General features: G+C 42.7%; 1 protein-coding gene across 1 annotated transcript in view; it reads right to left on the reverse strand.

Annotated features, from left to right (window-relative positions):
* Positions 1-1,493: 1,493 nt before the first annotated feature.
* TRIM36 (tripartite motif containing 36) overlaps positions 1,494-20,717 on the reverse strand; it is a gene marked incomplete at both ends in the record, with an annotated part of 41,267 nt that continues 22,043 nt past the window's right edge. Inside the window, 10 exons of the mRNA XM_084252001.1 lie at positions 1,494-1,673; positions 5,990-6,335; positions 7,616-7,913; positions 11,868-12,158; positions 13,071-13,195; positions 13,873-14,126; positions 15,431-15,526; positions 16,448-16,594; positions 18,864-19,189; positions 19,961-19,981. Coding sequence (XP_084108127.1) covers positions 1,494-1,673; positions 5,990-6,335; positions 7,616-7,913; positions 11,868-12,158; positions 13,071-13,195; positions 13,873-14,126; positions 15,431-15,526; positions 16,448-16,594; positions 18,864-19,189; positions 19,961-19,981 — 2,084 coding nt within the window. The remainder of the gene's footprint in view (positions 1,674-5,989; positions 6,336-7,615; positions 7,914-11,867; positions 12,159-13,070; positions 13,196-13,872; positions 14,127-15,430; positions 15,527-16,447; positions 16,595-18,863; positions 19,190-19,960; positions 19,982-20,717) is intronic.

Genomic DNA, 20,717 nt, shown 5'->3' on the forward strand with positions numbered 1-20,717 from the left:
CAAAGCAGAAAGGGACTGCAGTTCAAACTCTTTGAGAAAATGGGTGTTTTCCCCACTTACAGGTGAGGAAACAAGACAAATCTACAATCTTCCTCCTGAGGCGGCTGCCTTGAGGCCCCTGGGCCTGGAAACACTCTTTGAAGCACTATGTATAGGAGCAAACACTGACCTTCCAACGATGAAATTTCATGCAGTCCTAAGAACTTGTTTTCTAAGAATTAATGATAGAAACGACTTTTTTTCAATTGCATCAATGTATTTGACAAACAGTCCTAAGTATTTATATAGATTTAATACACAGATGGAAAATGGCTCAAAGGTAGATGTCAGGTTGGTTCGGGGTTCAGGTGTGAGCTCTGCCACGGATACACTGTGACCCCCTCGGCAGGTCACCCTCTGTTCCTGTTTTCCTTCTGAGTACAGTGAAATGACAGCATCCTCTCCGAGCTATGGGAATTCAAGAAGGGGGGTGGGAATTGTATGGGGACTATAACCAAGATGAAAATGCATACATTGTGAGAAAATGAAAAATGATGTAAAAAATAATAAAATAAAATAAAAAATAAGATCCAGCCAAACAATCCATTTAGTTGCTGAAATACAACAGTGAACAATCAACTTTTGAGCTAAATCCCATGTAATTAACCTTTCGGTAAATTGTGAAAATACCCTAATGAACCTAATGAACCCATTCTATTTTCACCAAGAACCAGCGTGCAGGGCCAAGCACATCTCCAGAGACATGTTCCCGAAGGTTCATGCTAGCCCTGGTGAGGGCACACTGCGGGCTAAGTGCTGGAGCTCACGAAGCCCAAACTCTCCAGTGTGAGGCCCACAGGTAGTGCGTTTCAATTCCCTGTTCCCCCAAGTGCCCCAGGTGTTTCAAATCTTCTTTAAAATATGTTTTAGGGCCTCCCCTGGAGGCGCAGGCGGTTGAGCACAGCGCTGCGAAGCTATCCACAGCCTCTGCAGCGCAGGTTCGATCCAGCCAGCCAGGGAGCAACCCACATGGTGCAGCAGACCGCTTCTGACATGCCCGCTGCTCCCCTCAGTAGTGTATTTCAGTCAGTCTGCCTGTTCTGTTCCCTGCTCTGTCTCTGGTGAATCCTCTCACCCTCCCTGCACCTGGCCTGTACCCCGGTTCTTGTATACATGAATAAATCAATCTTTAAAAAAAAAAAAGACGTTTTAGGCATTACCTGGGAAGCTGGGGGGCTGGGTCGGACGGTAGTGCTGCATCATTTGAGCCCCAAAAATGGCCTCAGGTTTCCTCTCCTGAGCAGGCCCCAGGGGCCACGAGGCATTGTCACTAGCAAGCCCATCCCAGGCTCCAGGGGCCACAGGGAACCGTGTCCTGGACGGTGTCTACCCGGGATGCTGCATGGCCTAGCCAGGCCCGCTCCGCCCGAGTCCCGGGAAACAGAAACACCTGCCGGACCCTGGTATCTTGCTCTCCCAGGAAACTGGATCCGGTTTTCATCTGACTGGCTGAACTATCCCCCAGCTGCATGGTGCCTACACCTCTCTGACTCGGCTTGGGCCTTTAAGTCGATGACGCAATTGACGAGGCCGTCAGTGAAAGGGTCCGGGTGAAAAATCACCAGCTGGGGGTACTTTTGCACAGGTGCTGTTCGCACAGGTGGCTGATGCAAGAGCTGGGCCGCTGCACGGACCTGGGGCGGATAAGGGTTAGATCAGGACGAAAGGTTCCCAGGTGGGCCAGGCCCAGAGCCCTCATTCATGGTTGGTGTGTGACCGGTCTGCACTTGCCCGGGTGCAGCCCAGCCTAGGTGTAGCCCAGCCTAGGTGTAGCCTAGCCGAGGTGTAGCCCAGCCCAGGACAAGCCTGGAAGGTGCTAGATCTCCTCCTGCCCGCTATTTAAAGGCCTACCCTTTAAATAGCCCCATGGCACACCCTTCTGAGACTTACGTTATATCCTGCCTTTCTAAACTGGCTCCCTCATGCTTGAATCTCTAATAAAGCCTTGCCTAGTTCAGCTACCACTAGGGCACTCTGGTGAATTCATTCCCTAGTGGCTAAGGACCCACTTTTTGGGGTAGAGTACAATTGTGTGTTAAAATAACATCTCATCACCTGTAAAAGGTATATGGGGTTAATTTTTCCCCCCTGCAGAAACACTATTGAAAAAGAGAATGGAGGGCCTCCCTGGTGGTCTAAGGGTTAAGTCTCAGTGCTATCACCTAGATGACCTGAGTTCGATCCCCTGCCCGGGAGCTAACCCACATGGTGCAGCTTATTTCACTATATCCGCCTGTTCTGCTCCCCACTCTGTCTCTGGTGAATCCTCTTAACCCCATTCTCCCCACCTCTGGCCTACATCCAGGTCTTCTATGCAAAATAAGTATCTTACAATAAAGGAATAATTCTTTAAAAAAAAGAAAAACACAATGTGTATGTGAGGCCAACATACAGACAACACTTAACAATATATCAGACACACTGTTTCTGTGCATTATCTAATTTTCCCGAAGTGCAGAGTACTAGAACCATTTTACAAAAAGCAAAATATGAAGGTCACAGTTAATAACTTGTCTAAGACTACACAGCTATTAGATAACAAACAGATGCAAATCTAAACCAAAAGCCCGTACTGACCGTGCTGACTAGTCAGCAGAAACAAGGAACTTTTTCAGATCTAAAACCACGACATAGTGACACTTACAAAACCAAGCATGAAATGCAGATACATTAAGCAAAGGAATCAGGAAAAAAAGGGAAGAACTGCATTAAAGAGTTACTGTCTACAGCTCATCAGACCACATAATTCACAGTGCATTTCCATTTCTGTTAACAGCATTCTACAATCTTACTGCTAGTGCAGCTATCAGGCTACCCAGAACTTTAATAGACACTTTTCTTCTTAAAGCACTTAATTATTCTCTTTTTTTTTAAGTTTTTTTTTTAACATTTATTTATTTATTTATACAAGCACTGGGTACAGTCAGAAGCGCGGGAGGGTGAGAGAATTCACCAGAGCCAGAGCGGGGAGCAGAACAGGCAGACTGACGAAGTACACTGCTGAGGGGAGTAGCGGGTGCGACAGGAGAGGTCTGCGCGCCATGTGGGACCCTCACCGGTGGCCGGGGATCGACCTGGCGCTGCAGAGGCTGGGGAGGCCCTTAATTATTCTTTTCTTAGTCAGATTTCACACAAGACTTCAAACTCAGGAAAGCAGCAATGCCATCTGCCTCACAGACAATCTCAGTGTGGAAAGGCCCACAAGAAAGAGAAATACCAGTAAGCTGAAAGGGGCAAGCTACATAGATTTCTAAGTCTTCGGGGCAGTTGGTTTATTTCTGTGTTTTCTCCCTTTTCAGTACATTATACCCTTATAAAAGCCATCAACATAATGGCCAACTGCTTCCCTTCTTCTCCCTTCAAAGACACCAAACTCCTTCCCACTTGTGCCAGCCATTCTGCAAGGACACCAGCCTACACCCACCACCAGGCCACACTGTCCCTTCTCCGACCCCTGCTGTCAGAATAGCCGAGAGCCCAGCAGGCTGGCTTCCAGCTGGGTCTGGTCATGAGGCAGCATCAGCAGATTGGGGTGGACATTTCTGGCTGCCTCCCCGTCTTGGCATCACAGCTCAGGCAATAGCTGCCTCCAGGGCACTTTGAGTTCCATCAGGCATACCTTTCTTCATCTTTACTCTCCTGACATCTAGAAACACCTGTCCCTTTTCCTTCTTGCTCTCGAGGCAGCAATGGCTGCAGGCTCTCAACTGTTCTCAGTAGCAATGGGGTGAGTGATTATATCCCCACAAGGGACACACTCTTTGGAGCCTAATCAGATGACAGGATGACCAGGCCCAGACTGTGTCCAACCCAGGAGGCAGCTGACTCCTGCTACTTTGTGCCCTGGCACAAAGGTGACTCTGGGAATTCAGTTATTATACAGCCTCACAGGGATAGCCTGCAATCAACTACCCTTTTTTTCTGTAATTAAGACCCATATCAAGCATTAATAACAACTTATCGTGACCCACAACTGCCTGCAGCTACCAGAGTCCCATCTACTGAGTAAGAATGTGAACTAAAGGAACACTCATGGGATCAAACTGGAATCTGTTATGGACCAGAAAGTATTAGCGAAATCAATCAATTGAAGTATTCATTGCACATTAAGCTCTTCCAATAATCCATTGACAAGAATTAACACCGATCAATGTCCCAACTAATGACATATAAAACTTAGCTCTAAGTTCATATATTCAGCTAAACATCTTTTCACAAACAATTTTCCATTTTCCATATGGTCATATTGAGAATTCCTGGAATGCAGATTTCAAAAATTACACTTGACTTACTTTTAATCTTTATTAAAAATAAAAGAAATCCAGCAGCACAACGTATACACAACTATACAGTGTTTTCAATGGCTTTCCTATTCCTACTAAAGCTTCATGTTGGAAATGTCTACATATGCCTTACACACTGAAGACTGTCACACTCGACCACAAGCTCAATGACAGCAGCTTTATTGCACAAACATCCACGTAACACTGCATATATTTCCTTAACTCATACTGTGTCATAAAGTGCTATTCTTAGGTGGGAGAGCAACAAAGGCTACCAAACTCAGGAATTCTCCATGATATTTTCCACATGGGTTAGGGTAGAAAGTTAACTTAGCAGACGACCAGCCTGAATAACACATTTCCAGTGGAAGAAATTATATACCAAAACAAAATACTGGCCCAAGAGTTTTGGTGAATCTATTAAAAGGATATCAAAAACATATCAAAATGATTAGTGCTGAAATGCGTAACAGTCTAGTTCCTGCACATTTTAACTTTAAAAATATAAGCAGCTTCAATAAAACATCTTTCACAAATACAAAATTTAGATAAAATGCTGTTTTTCTGATTAAAAGAACTTTTCACTTTTAAAGGGGAACACAGTCATTAAGATTTGTTATTATTCCTAGACAATTTAATTTGTATTTTTACTTGCTTATATTACAAATGCTTATTACCAAATCATGACCCATTGAAAATTCCAGACAGCTGACTAATTGCTCCACATTTTATAATATATTTAATGACATTAAAAATATATCATGAACTTTTCAATCACGTAAACATAAACCAGGACAGTTGACGGGCAGTATTTGTGCCAAGCAACAAAAACCACAAGACACAAAAATAGGGCAGAAGAACAAAAATGGCAAATACCAGAGTACCTTCATTAATATTTATGTAAAATAATTATTTGATGAAGACAGATTTCCCTGAAAAAATTTACATGAAGTGAAGAGCTTCATGTGTTAACTGAGTATTTTGTGGTTCCTGCCAGAAACCACTTTGCTACACATGCAGGGGGGGGGCATCACAATTAGGGGACCTTACAAGTATCCTTCACAATACAATTTGTGACTTTAAAAAACAAACAGCAGTATTCATTTTCCAGGCAATAGACTCTTAATATTAGTTATACACCTCAAAATACATAATTCTCCATTAAATATACTACCATTCTATTGTCCGTTTCTTTTTATCTATCTAGACCAATGCAAGACACAGCACTTAATTACTTATTTCTATCCATAAGGCAGTTTTAAAAATATCCTCTTAGGACATAAACATGATAGAAAAATGAAAACCCAAACACGAAAGAAGCATAATAAATATTTTTGTACTCCTCTTCCTCCTCCAAAAGAAAGAAGTGTGTGCATCAGCAACACCAACTGACATAAATAAATTAGATGTGCTGTTCATAAGAGGAGAAAGGCAATCTCGACGCACACTTAACCAGTTGGGAGTTAACCAGGAAAGAGCGTCTTTGCACCTGCCGCTTGGGAAAAGCCGGGCTGTTCAGGTTTTCTGTGTTTTAAGAAGAAATACACACAACAAACCAACCTGGGGACAGATACGTAGATGATATGTATTTAGTTACAAAGGTGAACACCGAGGCATTTCTCTGCCATCGTCCAGCCCCAGTCACATCAGACGCTCGCCCTACACACGGCCTCTTGGTACTCAAGGTATTTTGCAGTGATGGGCTCCTCGAGCTGCACCGCGCCACTGCCCATCAGCGCGAAGGCCGGGTACATCATGTGCGAGCAGTCCACCTGGCGCTCGTACAGGCACCTCATGTGGTCCATGTCGTAGAAAGCCACCTTGCCTTTCTCACAGTCGAGGAGGACCCCGATGCTGGTGGGCATGGGGAGGACTCGATTTTCGGGTTCGTTAGAAGTCGGTGACTTGGGTATGAAAAACTTCTTCATGCCGATGGTGACTAACGTGAAGGGCTGTGAAGAGTCAAAGCAAGCGTCTTCGCTTCCGCTGTCGTGGCCGCTGTCTTGCTCGTACCTGAGACACAACACACAGAGGCTCACCTGCACCGCCGCCCGCAGGCTGCAGGGCCTTCAAAGCACTTTCGCCACAGACAGACTGGAAACTAAAACGAGTTATACATCAAAAGCTTCCCACTAAAACAAACACCAGGATTCCACAAGAGCCACTTAGGATGGCATCTCCGATTCAGCCTCAAGTTCTCTATCCTCAAGCATCATCCACTTTTACCTGGGCACATACACAGGTGGGGAGCTAAACATAATCACTTTGGCTTAGCAAACCTCAAGTGGTCAGGGGGTGAAGAGAACTGGACACCCTAACCCATGGACTTAGCAGCTGAAGTAAAACCAGTGAGAACTGCAAAATAATGCTGTTCTCTTAACTCTCTTTACGGGTTGGGGTTTCTCTCTGGAGCTCTGAGGTAAGCAAGTATTATGGAGATGTTTTTTTCTTTCTGCTCTAAAATAGTAGCATCTTACAGAAAAATTTGTTTGCTTTTTACACATTTGAGATGATACTCCATCAACCAGGTTAAAGAGGTTTTTTCACTTCTAATATTTCTCATGCTAAAATATGTCTCACACTTTTCAGCATTTACTAAGACTAATAATCTACCCATTATGCCTGCTATTTCTCTACTATAAAACAGTCAGTGAGATTTCAATTTCTTACATCTGTGACAAAGTTTTTGCTATCACTTAGACTGTTCACCTGGCATTTCTGCTCACATAAGTGGACGAAGATGACTTAGGTGAGCTAATTCACCCTGCACCATACCCAATGAATGAAACTGCAAGATCTGCAAAATCTCCAATAAATAAATGGTCAATCTCTTAAGGAATTCAATTTCTTTGCTGTGGAAACATGTTTACCTTGACCCAAATTAGTATAGTGTTTATGGGAGAATTTAAAGAAACTGTGTTCCATGAGAAAAGAGCAGCTCATTAACAGCGGCAGCATGCCCATTCAATATACAGGCATTTTTGCCACATAATTAAAGTAATTGATGTAAAAAGATATTCACGCTTCCAACTATGAAGCCACATCATAATCGAGAGGTATCTGAAACAGACACATTTCCTCCTGGCATCAGAACTGAACTGCCCAGAATTGTCACTCACTGTGTAAATTCTCAGGCCGCCTCATTCGCATTGACACCGCCCTTTAATCTAAGAAATGCCTATTCTGAATGTCAACACTACCTCCACGTCTATCTTGCAGTCCTCTTACCTTGAAAAACAAGGGCACTTACTTTGAGAAGAATCATCAAGTTCTAGGCCAGGAAAGGGACCTACCGTGGGCTGGCGGCATCCCGGGGAGAACGCAGCCATTCTTGGAGCTTATCGCTGGAAGCCACTCCTGCTTTCACCAGGTAGGAATACGGCTCCACACGGAAGGCCCAGAAGTGCTTCCCCTTGGTGATGCCCACGTCGCCGATGATGTAGTCCAAGCTCGTGTAGTAGCCCACCTGGATGCGGTCCGCAGCCAGGAGAAGATTGAACCCGGCTCTACTCTCAACACGATCTCGCTTCAAGTTCAGTAAGAGATGCTCATTATTATACCCACATTTTTCATCAAAGAGGAAACTGAAAACTATAAATAGAGCTTAAGATTAGTCTGAAGATTGTTCACTAGCATGTCTATAATTTACAGTTCAATGATAGCATCTTCATATAGAAATGACTGACTAGAGAGGAAGAAGAATGTGTCAGTCTACCTAGACGAATTATGAGAAACCAAATTAGTCTACAGACTAATTATGAGAAACCAAAACCGTACCCAAAAAATAATGTCCAGGGCCTCCCTGGTGGTGCAAGGGGTTAAGACACAACCTATGAAGCTCTCCGCAGCCACTGCAGCACAAGTTTGATCCCCAGCCAGGGAGCTATCCACATGGCGCGGCAGACCTCTCCTGATTCGCCCACTGCTCTCCTCAGCAGTGTACTTTGTTCAGTCTGCCTGTTCTGTTCCCCACTCTGGCTCTGGTGAACCCTCTCACCCCCCTTTACCTCTGGTCTGTACCCCAGTTCTTGTATGCATAAATAAATAAATCTTTAAAAAAAGAAAAGAAAAAACATGTAATATATTCCTGATACTTAAAATTCCTCAGAGATATAAAAGCAGAAAAAAATATCTTAAGTGTATGAAAAAATTGATGAAAACAGTTCCTTGGAATAGATACAGAAAATCTCCACTAAGTATTTTTCACTACTGACTCTGTTCTCCAGCCCTAAAATAAGGGGATCTACATTTCTCTAAATAGCTATATACTTTCTTAAATATTTTTCCCATATTTTTATTTTTATTTTTTTTTAAGATTTATGTTTTATACAAGAGCTGGGGTACAGGTCAGAGGCATGGGAGGGTGAGAGGATTCACCAGAGACTGAGCGGGGAGCAGAACAGGCAGACAAACCAAAGGCACTGCTGAGGGGAGCAGCGGGCGAGACAGGAGAGGTCTGCCACGCCATGTGGGTATCTCCCTGGCCAGTAGGGAATCGAACCCGCACTGCAGAGGCTGTGGACAGCTTCACAGCGCTGCGATCAACCCGCTGCGCCACCAGGGAGGCCCAGTCTTTTCCTTTTTAGTCAATATAATAAGAGATAAGAAACAGTGTAAAGTGTTTTTGCTTTTTTTAAAAGGCAAGATTTTAGGTTGAGAGAGACCTGGAATTGAGACCTTGCGCAGAGCCCCTGCTCAAGTCGCTAAGCAGTGGTTAACCTAAACTTTAATTTCCTCAACTGCAGAATAGAGGTAATACCACTCTTCTCTTACTGGGATGCAAAGGAAACCACCCCAGACCCCTCTGGATTCTTGAAGGTTGGTGACTAACAAAACAAGCATCAGACAAACTGCTGAGAAAAAGTCAAAGAAGTTTAAAATAACGTGTAGCTCTATAAAGCTAAGTGACTCACCCATTAGGCTTCAGAGCCAACTTAAATAACTAAGAACTATTTCTGGATTGAGAAAGGGTGAGGGTCAGTTAAGGAGGTTACAGGGGAAGGCACAGTAAACAAAGGTTTGCAGATTTAAGTTCTGCCCTCTCCCAGGAAAAGAAGTTAAAGTTTTGCCAGTACCTGCCCTTTCAGTGATTACATGTAAATATTTTCCAGAAGTACCCTCCACACAATCTTCAGAGCCCCTCCTGTGTAACCCATCTTTTGCCCAAATGGCATATTGGAGGTAGGGGGGAGAGAAGAAAAAAACTGCTTCCCTATAGACTCTGTCAACTCAAATTCATTAAGCCCAACACTGGATGCTGGCCCCAAAGCTCAAACAATGCCAACGTTCTTTCAGCAACAGGTGAATGGATAAAAGGGATTATCAGTGCAGCCTTAAAAAGGAAACTTTGCTATATGCTACATGGATGAACCTGAATACCAGCAAGTCACAAAAGGATTCCATGGACCCATTCATACGAGGTACCTGGAACAGGCAGAGGAGAAGGTAGAAGAGGGCCTTCCAGGCTCTGGTGAGGGCAATGAGGAACTGTTTCATGGGCACACAATTTTCATTTGGAAGAATGGAAAACTGCTAGAGACTTGCGAGGTGACAGTAGCACAAGACTGAATGTACTTGATGCCATGGGTGTGCATGTGCAGAAATGGTCCAAGTGAGAAACAGCACACCACAGTAAAAAGCTGTAACCATGCCCCTTGCCAGCTGCCGTTCTTCCTGGTATGACAATCATCCTTTCAATCACCTCGAGTCTGCCAACATGCAACATAAATCTAAACGATCACCCTATTCCTGTGGCTTTTCTTAGAGAAAAGGAAGACAGCCCTTTGCATTTCCTTCCCTCCCTGCCCCCATGCTGTTACTGAAAACAGCAAAGACTGTGAGGTTGCTTTTCTCTTCCACTTTCAGTCAGGCTAGAAAAGAAAGCAGAAGCTGCACAAGCTAGAAAATATGCATTTAATATTTGGGACTCTACCTAGGTGACTCCACAGCATCTTCTTAAAAGTTGTACAGGAAATAATTTTAGCTGACCTTATTCAGTTGCATATGTTCATCTTTTTAAGTAGCCACAAAAGTGCATGGTAAACTAACAGTGGATAATACAGTTTGCACAAAAAGGGAAGGAAGTGCAGAGAGCAGAGACTATGGGAAGATAAATCTCTCCAAGAAGGCAGGGCAACAGGATCTGAACACCAAATGGAGGACTCTCCAAGGCAAAATCATTTCCTGCTACCAGAGTGAGCACAATCTCGGGTCTGAGTGTCCCTGGCCCCTGGGCTCTGGTGTGGGATCATGGGCTGTGGTGGGGCAACTAGGGACCATGCCCCAGGGGGGAAACCCAATACTGTACAAAAATGAACAGAGATATAAGAAAATAAATAAATGTAATTAAAAAAAAGAATAAAATAAAGGTCCTTGTCCCTGGAGACAATGGAGTGAACATCAACTCCCTAGAGGTCATTCCCATTCTACAACATGCACAGCACTCTCTAAGAAGTGTCAGTGGTTGGTAAGTTGGAAGGTGGGTAAGGGATGCTGGGAAGGAGCTGCTAGTATGGGGGGGGCGGGCAGCTACCTGTGTGGTTCTGATACACCACCCATCCCCACATGCTGGGAATCAACATTCCAATATTACTGAAATTTCTATGAGTTGCTTTAAAAATTACAGAATTATGCTAGTTCAGAGTTGCTGTTTTAATCTCAAACTTAATAGTCCTGCTCACTGAAATGTCCTCCTTTTCATATTGTTCTATATTTGACATCAGTGAAAAATAGAATCCTGTTCTCAGTCTACAAGGTGAAATTCCAGGACCCAATCTCTATTTCTAAACCCTAGCTGGGCATGCAATCCAGCTTTTAAAACCTATTGTCACAGTGTGGTCCCCAGGGACAGGGGAGGGTGCAGGGTCTCTGCCATACCCAAGGGAGAGTGGAGCTGAGCAGGGAGGAGAAGCTGGAGAGGCGCCTGGGGAAGGAAGGAAGCAGGATGGAGAGCACGGAGGAGGCCTGGAGGAGACACGTGGAGCAGAGAGACACATGAAGAAGCTGTGCTTGCTTTTTGGCCCTGGACTAGTTGAAACAGATGTGGGTGAGAGACCCATGGGAAGGTGAACAATGGCAGCGTTTATCTTGATTTGGATTTTGCTCTTCTCCTCCCAGGCTTGTCAGGCTGTTTTTGACCCTTTCCTATGAGTCCCTGCTGGAAGGAGCTTTAGACTTGCGGCAGCTTTCAGGCCTCAGAGGCCCTGCTTTGGGCCAACCCTGTTTGGCTGGACACTTACCCACGAGGGGATGGGTAACTGGGTGCTTGATTTGGAAATTATATTCTTCCCATTTCTGTATTACACACTAATTATATTAAAGTTCCTTCCCATAGAAGTTCTTATACACTAGTTTTGTCTTGATGTGGTGGATGACATAACATACTTAGAGTGGGCAGGTTTGGGGGTTCTGGGGTACCCCCACTCCCCTACCCCATAACACTCTTACAAATGAGAGCCTGTGTCCAGGTAGGTCTACATGAGACACCAACTAGTTTCCCAGGTTCTCATTTAGGTCTGTAATTTTCCTTTGCACTATGCACAATACCTGGAGCTGGAGGAGTGCGAAGAATCAGTTCTCTGCTGTTCGGACTACAGATCGAACCCTTGTAGGCTCTTACTCTGAAAGCATAGTTAGAATTGCTTTCTAGGTCTGAAATCACTTTACTTGTGCCAAACACTTCTATCTCATTCCAAGACAACATTTCTTCATCTCTATTAATCTTCCGATATTCGAGGACATAGCTATCCGCTTTATCCTTTTCTGGATGATGCCAGTTTATTAAAGCATTGTTATACACTTTGCTCTGCTCCTCATTGATCTCTGGCACATCTATGCCTGAAAAACATATGGGAAAAAATTAAAATATTGTTATTTCAGAAGTCGTGTGTTTCTGCAATAAAAACAGTTTGTTGACAATACTCATTGATGCCTGTCTGTCCAAGAATTTTCTAAATTTATAATACCCTGTACAAGAACAAGAATAAATCCTGAATATGTAACACGGCTGGATAGTGAGGACATTACATGAAGTATAATCAATCAGACACAGACAGACAAGTACTAACCACATGATTCCATTTAGATGAGGAATCTAAAATAGATTCCTAACATCAGAGAGTGGAATGGCGGTCCCCAGGAGGTAGGGGGAGGGGAGCAGGGTAGTTCACCAGGCAAAAAGCTTCAGCTAAGGCAGACAAGGTCTAGAGAGAGCAATGACCTACAGTCGACATTAACATACTTAAAATCTGTCAACACCGGGCCTCCCTGGTGGCACAGGGGCTAAAGTCTCAGCACTATCAAGCTATCACCAGCCACTGTGGCAGCTAACACATATATTGCACAGCAGACCTCTCCTGTCTCGCTGGCTACTACCCTTAGCAGTGTATTTCAGTCAGTCTGCCTGTTCTGCTCCCCATTCTGCTTCTGGTGAATTATCTCACCCCCCACAGCACTGGCCTGTACCCCAGTTCTTGTATGCATAAAGAAATCTTTAAAAAAAAAAACTAAGAAAAATACAAAGCAATGTCACTTATACAGTTTTTAAAAACAAAGGAACCAATGGAATAGTTTTTGCACATATGGACACAGTTAACAGAAACATTCATAGGATAAGACTGTAAGCTATGATGATTCTAATCACTGAGATACTGCTTTGTAATGTCGACCAAAAAACAGAAAGAGATTTATTTTTCTACAGAATATGATTTCCGACTGAAAGAGTGAGGTTTTGTCATTATGAAAACTTACCACTAGAGAAAAAGGACAGTTCTTCGAGAAGTTCTGTTTGTTTAGATGTATTAACGACATAGTCTTCAAAAGAAGTCTGAGCTGCAGGTCGAAAGCTCTTCAAAGACTCTGTAGCTTTCTGTATTCTGCAGACAATTACATTTTATATGAAAACAATTCTTTAAAAAGGAAAATCTACATATCCACAAAATGATTAACAACAACAAAAAATCTTCATCAGGGAAGGGGGAGGGGCTGTGGGTATGGGTACAAAAGGGCCTTGGTGGGGGAAGTCTAGAGCTGGACTTAAGTGGTGATCATCACCCTCCGGCCCCTGCATAGGTGGAGGTTTTGAAAGCAGCAGCCCGAGTAGTAAGCCCAGCTGCCCTTCAGAAGGTCTCGGCCTAGCACGCACAGTAGTGCAATATGTGCTCTCCACAAAGGTGCCTGGACACAGAGAGTCCTGGGAGCTGGAAGAGAGTGGGAGGGAGAAATACAGGCCAGGCTTTCATGCCAAGCCCCGTGCCCTATTGGAAGTCTGGGTCTTTCTTCATCTTTGTCAGTTTGCTAATAACACCACACTGGGAAATCCTTTCTTCCCCAGGTCTCAGTGGTGACCTCCATGAAGGGTGGACTCGGCTCATGCCCACCAAGCACAGCCGAGGCTCACACACCGCAATGCAGCATTACTTCAAGAAAAAAGAAAACATTCAAGCCGGATGGAGTCTGGTGTGAAGAGGGAAGTGCTCCCAGTGCTGCACGATGAGCCCCTCAGAGCTGAAGGGGCCACACCACCGCTCTTAGGGGTCAGGAGGAAGAGTACCTGAGGTGGAGCTGTTTTGCTGTCTGTACAAAGCAAGACTGGTCCGTCTCCTTGAGCACTTCTTGCGCATACCCTACAAGCCCATTGTTCTCAAGGAGTCCCTGATATTCTTCCATTTGCGTCTGAAATTTGTCTAATCTTAGTTTCTTAGAAGCATCAATTGCTTTTAAAACAGATGATTTCCTCTCTTCTAGAATCTCAAAGAGCTTTTCAAAATGTGTAATGGCTTCTTCTTTCGCTCTCTCACCGTTGCACTAGCATAGAACAAACAAAGCATTACCTCATCTGCTAGATCCACGCCTTGTGCCCAAGTCTACAGGGCATCTACATGATGACGTAATAACCAAAAGTTAACAAAACAATTGCAGATGTTGTACAGAAAAAAATCTCGTTTGACTCTGATATTTTCAGTAATTTCGCATCAAACACGCTTAGCGAAGAATGACTGGCACCTTGATTGAGGCTTATTTTGTAATTTTATAACTACCATTTTCTCCAAGCTCCTATTGAAGCACAATAAATAGAAAAATGTAACATTTAGGTGTACAGATTGAGGAATCTTTTGCAAACACAGCCACTAACGAGCATCCAAAGTGAGTAGAACATCACCACATCCCAGAATCCACTCATCAACTTTCCAGAAACCAATTCTTTCCCTCTCCATCCTGAAGTGTAGGGCCTAGTTTCAACTTCTTTGCTACTTTCTGGACAGCATCACATGAATAACATAGTACCTCTCTCAACATTACTGCAAGCTTTAGTAGCACTGCTGGAAATACTTGTAGCTATTTCTTCTTTCTGCAATTTATGTTTCACTATAGTTTCTACTTTGTGGCCACCACAAACAATGCAAGCAGGAAGGCTGGAATGGCTGTCTTTTTTTTTTTTTAAGATTTATTTGTTTGTTTGTCTATTTATTTATACAAGCACTGGGTACAGTCATTAGCATGGGAGGGTGAGAGAATTCACCAGAGCCAGAATGGGGAACAGAACAGGCAGACTGATGAAATACACTGCTGAGGGGAGCAGCGGGCACGGCAGGAGAGGTCTGCGCGCCATGTGGAACCCTCGCCGGCAGCCGGAGATCGAACCGGCAATGCAGAGGCTGTGAGCAGCTTCACAGCCCAGCGCTCAACTGCTGCGCCACCAGGGGAGGCCCGAATGGCTGTCTTCTGCAGAGCATATACTCAGGAATATCTGGAACCTTCAATAAACCTGTTCTTACCCACATCATACATTCTCCAGAATCTTCCTCATAAATTCTACAAGACAGATAATTGCAAAGGCTACCGTTTCCCTGTCACTGTCAATTTTGAGTCCTTTCTAATTGCCACATTTAAAAAGAGTTGGCCATTATTCATGCTCCAATATTAGCCAGTTGCTGCCTCAACCCCAGCAATGACCACAGAGCAGAATATTCTTTACAAAGGTTAAGTGACTTCAGGAAAGCATGGTAACATCTACACAACCAGGGACTCCCCGCTCACATGATATCCCAGGACATTAGGACTGAGAAAACAAATGTCTAGGTGAGTAGATGAAAAACGGACACCCTTACCTCAGTTTCTTTCATGAGCAAGTTAAGTTCTGAAATCTGACTCTTCACCTGACTTTCCTTACCAATAAGGTAGTCAATATCCTTTGAAAGCTTTTCCTGTTGGAACACAGTAAAAACACAGATAGGCAGAAAGAAGAGTTTACCAAAGATGTCTCAGAAATTGTTTTTCAATCACACAGTACGTGTCCTCTCATATAGCCCATGATGAACAGTGAAGACGGACATTATGAGGTTAATTCATGCAAGTTCTGAATACACACTAACACATTTTTCGTATTTCATCGTCATTCTAAGAATGCTTCCTCCTAAGATTTCTAAGCAAATCAAAGGGAGGCAATTGAAATGATAATATCCTCCAACAAATTTTATAATTATTTCTGTCAAATACATGGATAGGATAACAAAGATAAGATAATAAAGATAACAAAGATTATTCCAAAATAATCTACATATCCCATCCAACCCTAAATGTTCATTCAACAGTACCAAAAATATACACTTAGAAAAACAGGTTATATCCAGAGCTTGCTGAAAAAAAAATTTTTAATAATTTTGAAATTAGCCAAATTTACCAGAAACAAACTCATAGATTTTGATGCAAGCCCTAGTCTAGTCCAGAGCACATATGTAAATGTGCCTGGAGTATATTAAAACACAAAGGCCTCTCAAGCCACAGTGCTGACAGGAGGAGCTGAGATTTCTCAGGCACTGCAGATGACCTGAATAAAAAGGGTGAGTAAGAAAAGGTGGGCAGAGAGCCAGCTTTTAGGAATTTAAGCAACGAGTCTCCTACTTCATCATCTTGTATTTCTCACAGAGCCTGGAGGACAGGATCACTGTAAGGAACAGGAGGCAGGTCTCTGGCTGGGTGGCTGACTAGGGGGATAGAGAAAGCCTTGCTAGGCAGGGGGATTAGACTTCTGGGGACTATAGGGGGGACCCAGAAAGAACTTGGAGACATAAGTCAAATACAGTTATAAAGAACTGAAATGAGCTCCCCAAACCAACAGGTCCTACCTTTAAGGTTTTGTAGGCACTGCTCATGGTGGTGACGCGGTGCGTAGAATGAGTGCCACCCAGCTTACACAGGTGGCACACGGGCCGCCTACACAGCTCGCAGTACAGGTTGATTCGCTCTGTTTCATGTTCCGGGCACATTAGAATCTGTCGACAAGGGAAAAAAAAAAGTGCTCTGAAGGATCTTCATAGCTAACCTGGCACCCAAAAAAGGTTTCCAGTGATCAGAGAAAGTGCCCAAACACAAAGATTTGCTTTACAAAGTCACTAAATAGTCATTTAAAGGACAAAAAGTGCTAGCCAAAATAAAAGCACCTGTACAGCACATGTAAATCCCCTGTATTAGAATTACTTGCTTTTAAATTTGAGAGTTCAAGGGTTAGTTAGATGTGTGGATGTTATTTCCATTAAATTTGGTGATAGGAAGGTGAAATGTTCATTTCTATCAGACTCGAGTGGAATGCTGAGCCAGCGAGACAGGTCCTCGGACCCCAGTGACAAGGTAGGTAGGTAGTCATGATGGTCGGTGACTTTAATATGGCATCATAACATACATGCTATGAGAAGCCATGGCCTCCCTATCCTCAACAGAACTCTGTTCCTGTCTCTAGAAACTCCTGAAACACTTTATAAGCTTCCAAATGTGTCTGCTTTTACAAATTAATGGCACACACACTGTTCAAATTTAGAACTGCATTTTTCTGAATTTACTTTTGACCTTGTTATTTCCTCTGTAAACCACCACCATTGGTACATTTGATGTTACATAAAATCAAATGGAAGGATTTATTTTTAAAGAATACTCTAATTTTTTTTTTCCTAAATAAGGCTAAATGTGTCTGGACTAGAAAATAATGTGTTGCCACGATCGGAGCAGAAGTAACAAGACAGACCTCTGTGGTGGTGCAGGGGTTAAAGTCTCAGCACTATCAAGCTATGGCCAGCCCCTGCAGCATGAATTCTATCCCCCTCAAGATTGCTGACCCACATGGTGCAGCAGACCTCTCCTGTCTCGCCTGCTGCTCCCCTCAGCAGTGTGTTTCAGTAAATCCGCCTGCTCTGCTCCCCATTGTCTCTGGTGCATCCTTTCACACACACACACCCCCTGTACCACTGGCCTGCACCCCAGTTCTTGTGTGCATAAGTAAATAAAAATAAATCTTTAAAATAAATTAAATACAATATGAAATTTTACTTTCTGCAAGGGATGATCACAAGAACTCAAAGTTATTGGCAAATATTCTGTCAGAAGGAACATCTTTTAGATTTCTACAATATTGTCTAAAGCTGGTGACTTGGAAGAAAACACTGTTATCAGTAATTCCTGTTCCTCTGTTTTAAGCAGAAACAATCTTTTATTATATTTGTGAATAGAACAACACTGCTATTTATATTCAAAATCATTCTTAACTCATAAAATCTCAAGCCCAACTCATTTAATAAGCACAAGTCCTTTCATTATGGAAGCATGTTCATTTTAAAACCTGAAAACATGAGGTTGAGTCATAAATTGTTAAAAATCTATGACCCTGAGCATTTAAATCAGATAAGGAACATAATGGATAACTAAAAACTCCTTGTTAAGAGTTTGAGAGAACAGTCATTCAAAATATGGTAACAGAAATTGCTTTTAGTTTAGTCTACTAGTCCTGAGCTAAATCTGCTGTAAGAAAACACTTGGCTCAGAGTTTTAAGAAACTGAGGATTTTTCCCATTTTTTTAATTACAAATGAAGTCTTTTAAGCTCAAAAAAACAGATTTTCATACTCAATAATTACTGGATTATCATGAATATGAGCCTTAATTAAGAGAGTCAATTAAAGTGCTTTTTAAGTCTGCACAAATCAGAAAGCAATGTAGCTGAAGATACCTAGAAATCATCGTTCTTCAGTCATGTAACAGGGCAAACAACAGTGCATAACATTTTTGAGTATAAATAGAGAAATTATAATCTTTAAGAAACGTGCATCCACTTCAAATATAATATAGTCATCATATCACAAGCTTCAAAATACTACTAATCTGAGATTACTTTTACATAATATAATTGTGCCTAACTACAGATGCCAGAAAAATGCTTCCCAATTCCATCACATTATCACACTATGACCCAGAAGCATTTCAGCTTTAAACAACTCAATCTCTGTGCACGATGAGGATAACCATCTTGCTCTGTGAGTCAGTTATCAGCACAACTGTCCATGCATCGTGCTGACTACATGGCATCCTAACAGGGTGAGCCAGGATGCTCCCTACCAAGCAGTGGAGATGTTTAATAGCATCCTTAAAACAACCATTAAACTTTAATTTCTTGTATCTGCTTTCAAAGCTATGTCTTTCCCTCTATGGAGAATTTAATAATTTTTTTAATATAATCTGAAGTGTAATATGCTAACTGAATAAACACTTCACTTACCTTGGGTCTAAAATTAGTAGTTGGACCCACATACTCATGCTGAGCCTTCACGGTACCCCAGGGGTGATAGATTTTGAAGCACTCGTTGCAATAGCTTGCACTACAGTCCATGCAGCTTTTTGTGGACTCCTGAGGCGGTGGCTTGCAGAGGTCACACATGATGGCGGTGGCTGCCCTGGCTGCCTGCCGATACCTTTCCACAATAGTTTCCAAAGTGAAATTTCGGAACAGACCACTGATGCCGCGTTCTCCAAGATCCACATCATGCTCACACCCAGGACAAGGAAAAGTGGTTGTCCTGGGAGTCAATGAGTTTCGCTTCCAGCCTGCGTATTAGTGAGCCTTTGTTTAGTTACATCAGCAGGAAAATGAATAGAACGAAGGAAAAAGGAGTCATGTTTTGGGGAGACGCATATAGGAAAATAGATTCCCAAAACATAATACTCAAAGAGGCTTAATTTGAATTAATTAGTATTTTGGAAATGCTTTCTTGAAAACGTTTTTCCCTTGGTGTACAAAAGGAAAGCCCCTATGACTAAGCAGTTTTTAAATCAAAGAGGAAAGGATTCATTCTACAGTAAATTCCATACCAAAATCAGCGTAAGTCAAACAGATAAAACAACAAAACATTTAATACAATACTACACAGGGTCAGAATCCACTGACTTTAAAAAATCAACAGCTACAGTTTTTTTCTGTATTTCAGAGCCAAAGGAATTTGGTGTCCATTTCAACGGACAAGGTCTTGGCTGGCTCACAGGAAGGGAGCTCATGGATTAAAAAGCAGGAGTCTTTCACCTGCAGTCCATGGGCAGACAGATCCAAATCGTCATGCAGACTATTTGAAATTGGATGAAAATGTCTGCATCTGAATACCTATGTATGCCTTCTGGTTAAACACTTCATTGCTTTTAGCACAGGAATAAATGAGTAGAAATTGTTAAGAACCGTTGCAATAGGGGGTTTCCCACTGTAGTATTGTTTTATTTCTGAAAGCTCAGTAGGCAAAATCATGAGTAAGTAGAGTGTAATCTATAAATAAAGAGTGAAAAGCTCATTCACAGATCCAGAATCTGGGAACTTTAAGAGGGACCAACCATTTAATATCTTCTTATAACCTGAAAAAAACAATCACTAAGATTACTGACTTCAGTAAGCCAAAATGTACCTCCCCCAAAATTACAAGTAATTTTACAACATCTAATCATACAGAAAATAACCTCAAACCTCACACTTTTGTTCATTATTATCCTGATTGGAAGAAATGGCAGTCAAACGTGACAGTTCTTACCCAGCAGTTGACAAGAATCCAGGTTTGTCCACTGAGCATCACATTCCGGCCTTTTATTTATGGATCTATTCTTAGATAGGTTGTGCTGCTGGCCCACAAGATAACTCCCAAAATATAAGCACAAACTTCTTAACCTACAGCCTTCCACACCATTATCTGGTACCCAGAATGAATGGATAGACTTACTGCACCACACATTTCGAAAAGGTCTATGACCAGCTGTGTGACAGTCGCTACATCACATTACTATCGTTGCTAAGAGATGGTCTTGAAAGATGTTTGAGGTGAAATCCCACAGGGAACACCCCGCAGGCAGCCCACAAGAGTATTAATGAAGGGGCTCTACAGCATGCTAGGTGGCGCTGAGCTAGGAAGGCAACAAGCATGCAGCATGTTTGTAACACCTTTTAATTTAAATGTATGTTTAATCTTGATCATTTTAAACATAGAGAAAAAATTACAGAAAGGCTGCCCCATAAAAATTCAATAATTCTACATAAAATATATTCTTGCAACCATTCTAAAACATGCAGTGACAGTCAAGATGTTTCACACCACAGCAG

This window comes from Talpa europaea (genome assembly GCF_964194135.1).
Source record: "Talpa europaea genome assembly, chromosome: 13".
NCBI classification, from domain to species: domain Eukaryota; kingdom Metazoa; phylum Chordata; class Mammalia; order Eulipotyphla; family Talpidae; genus Talpa; species Talpa europaea.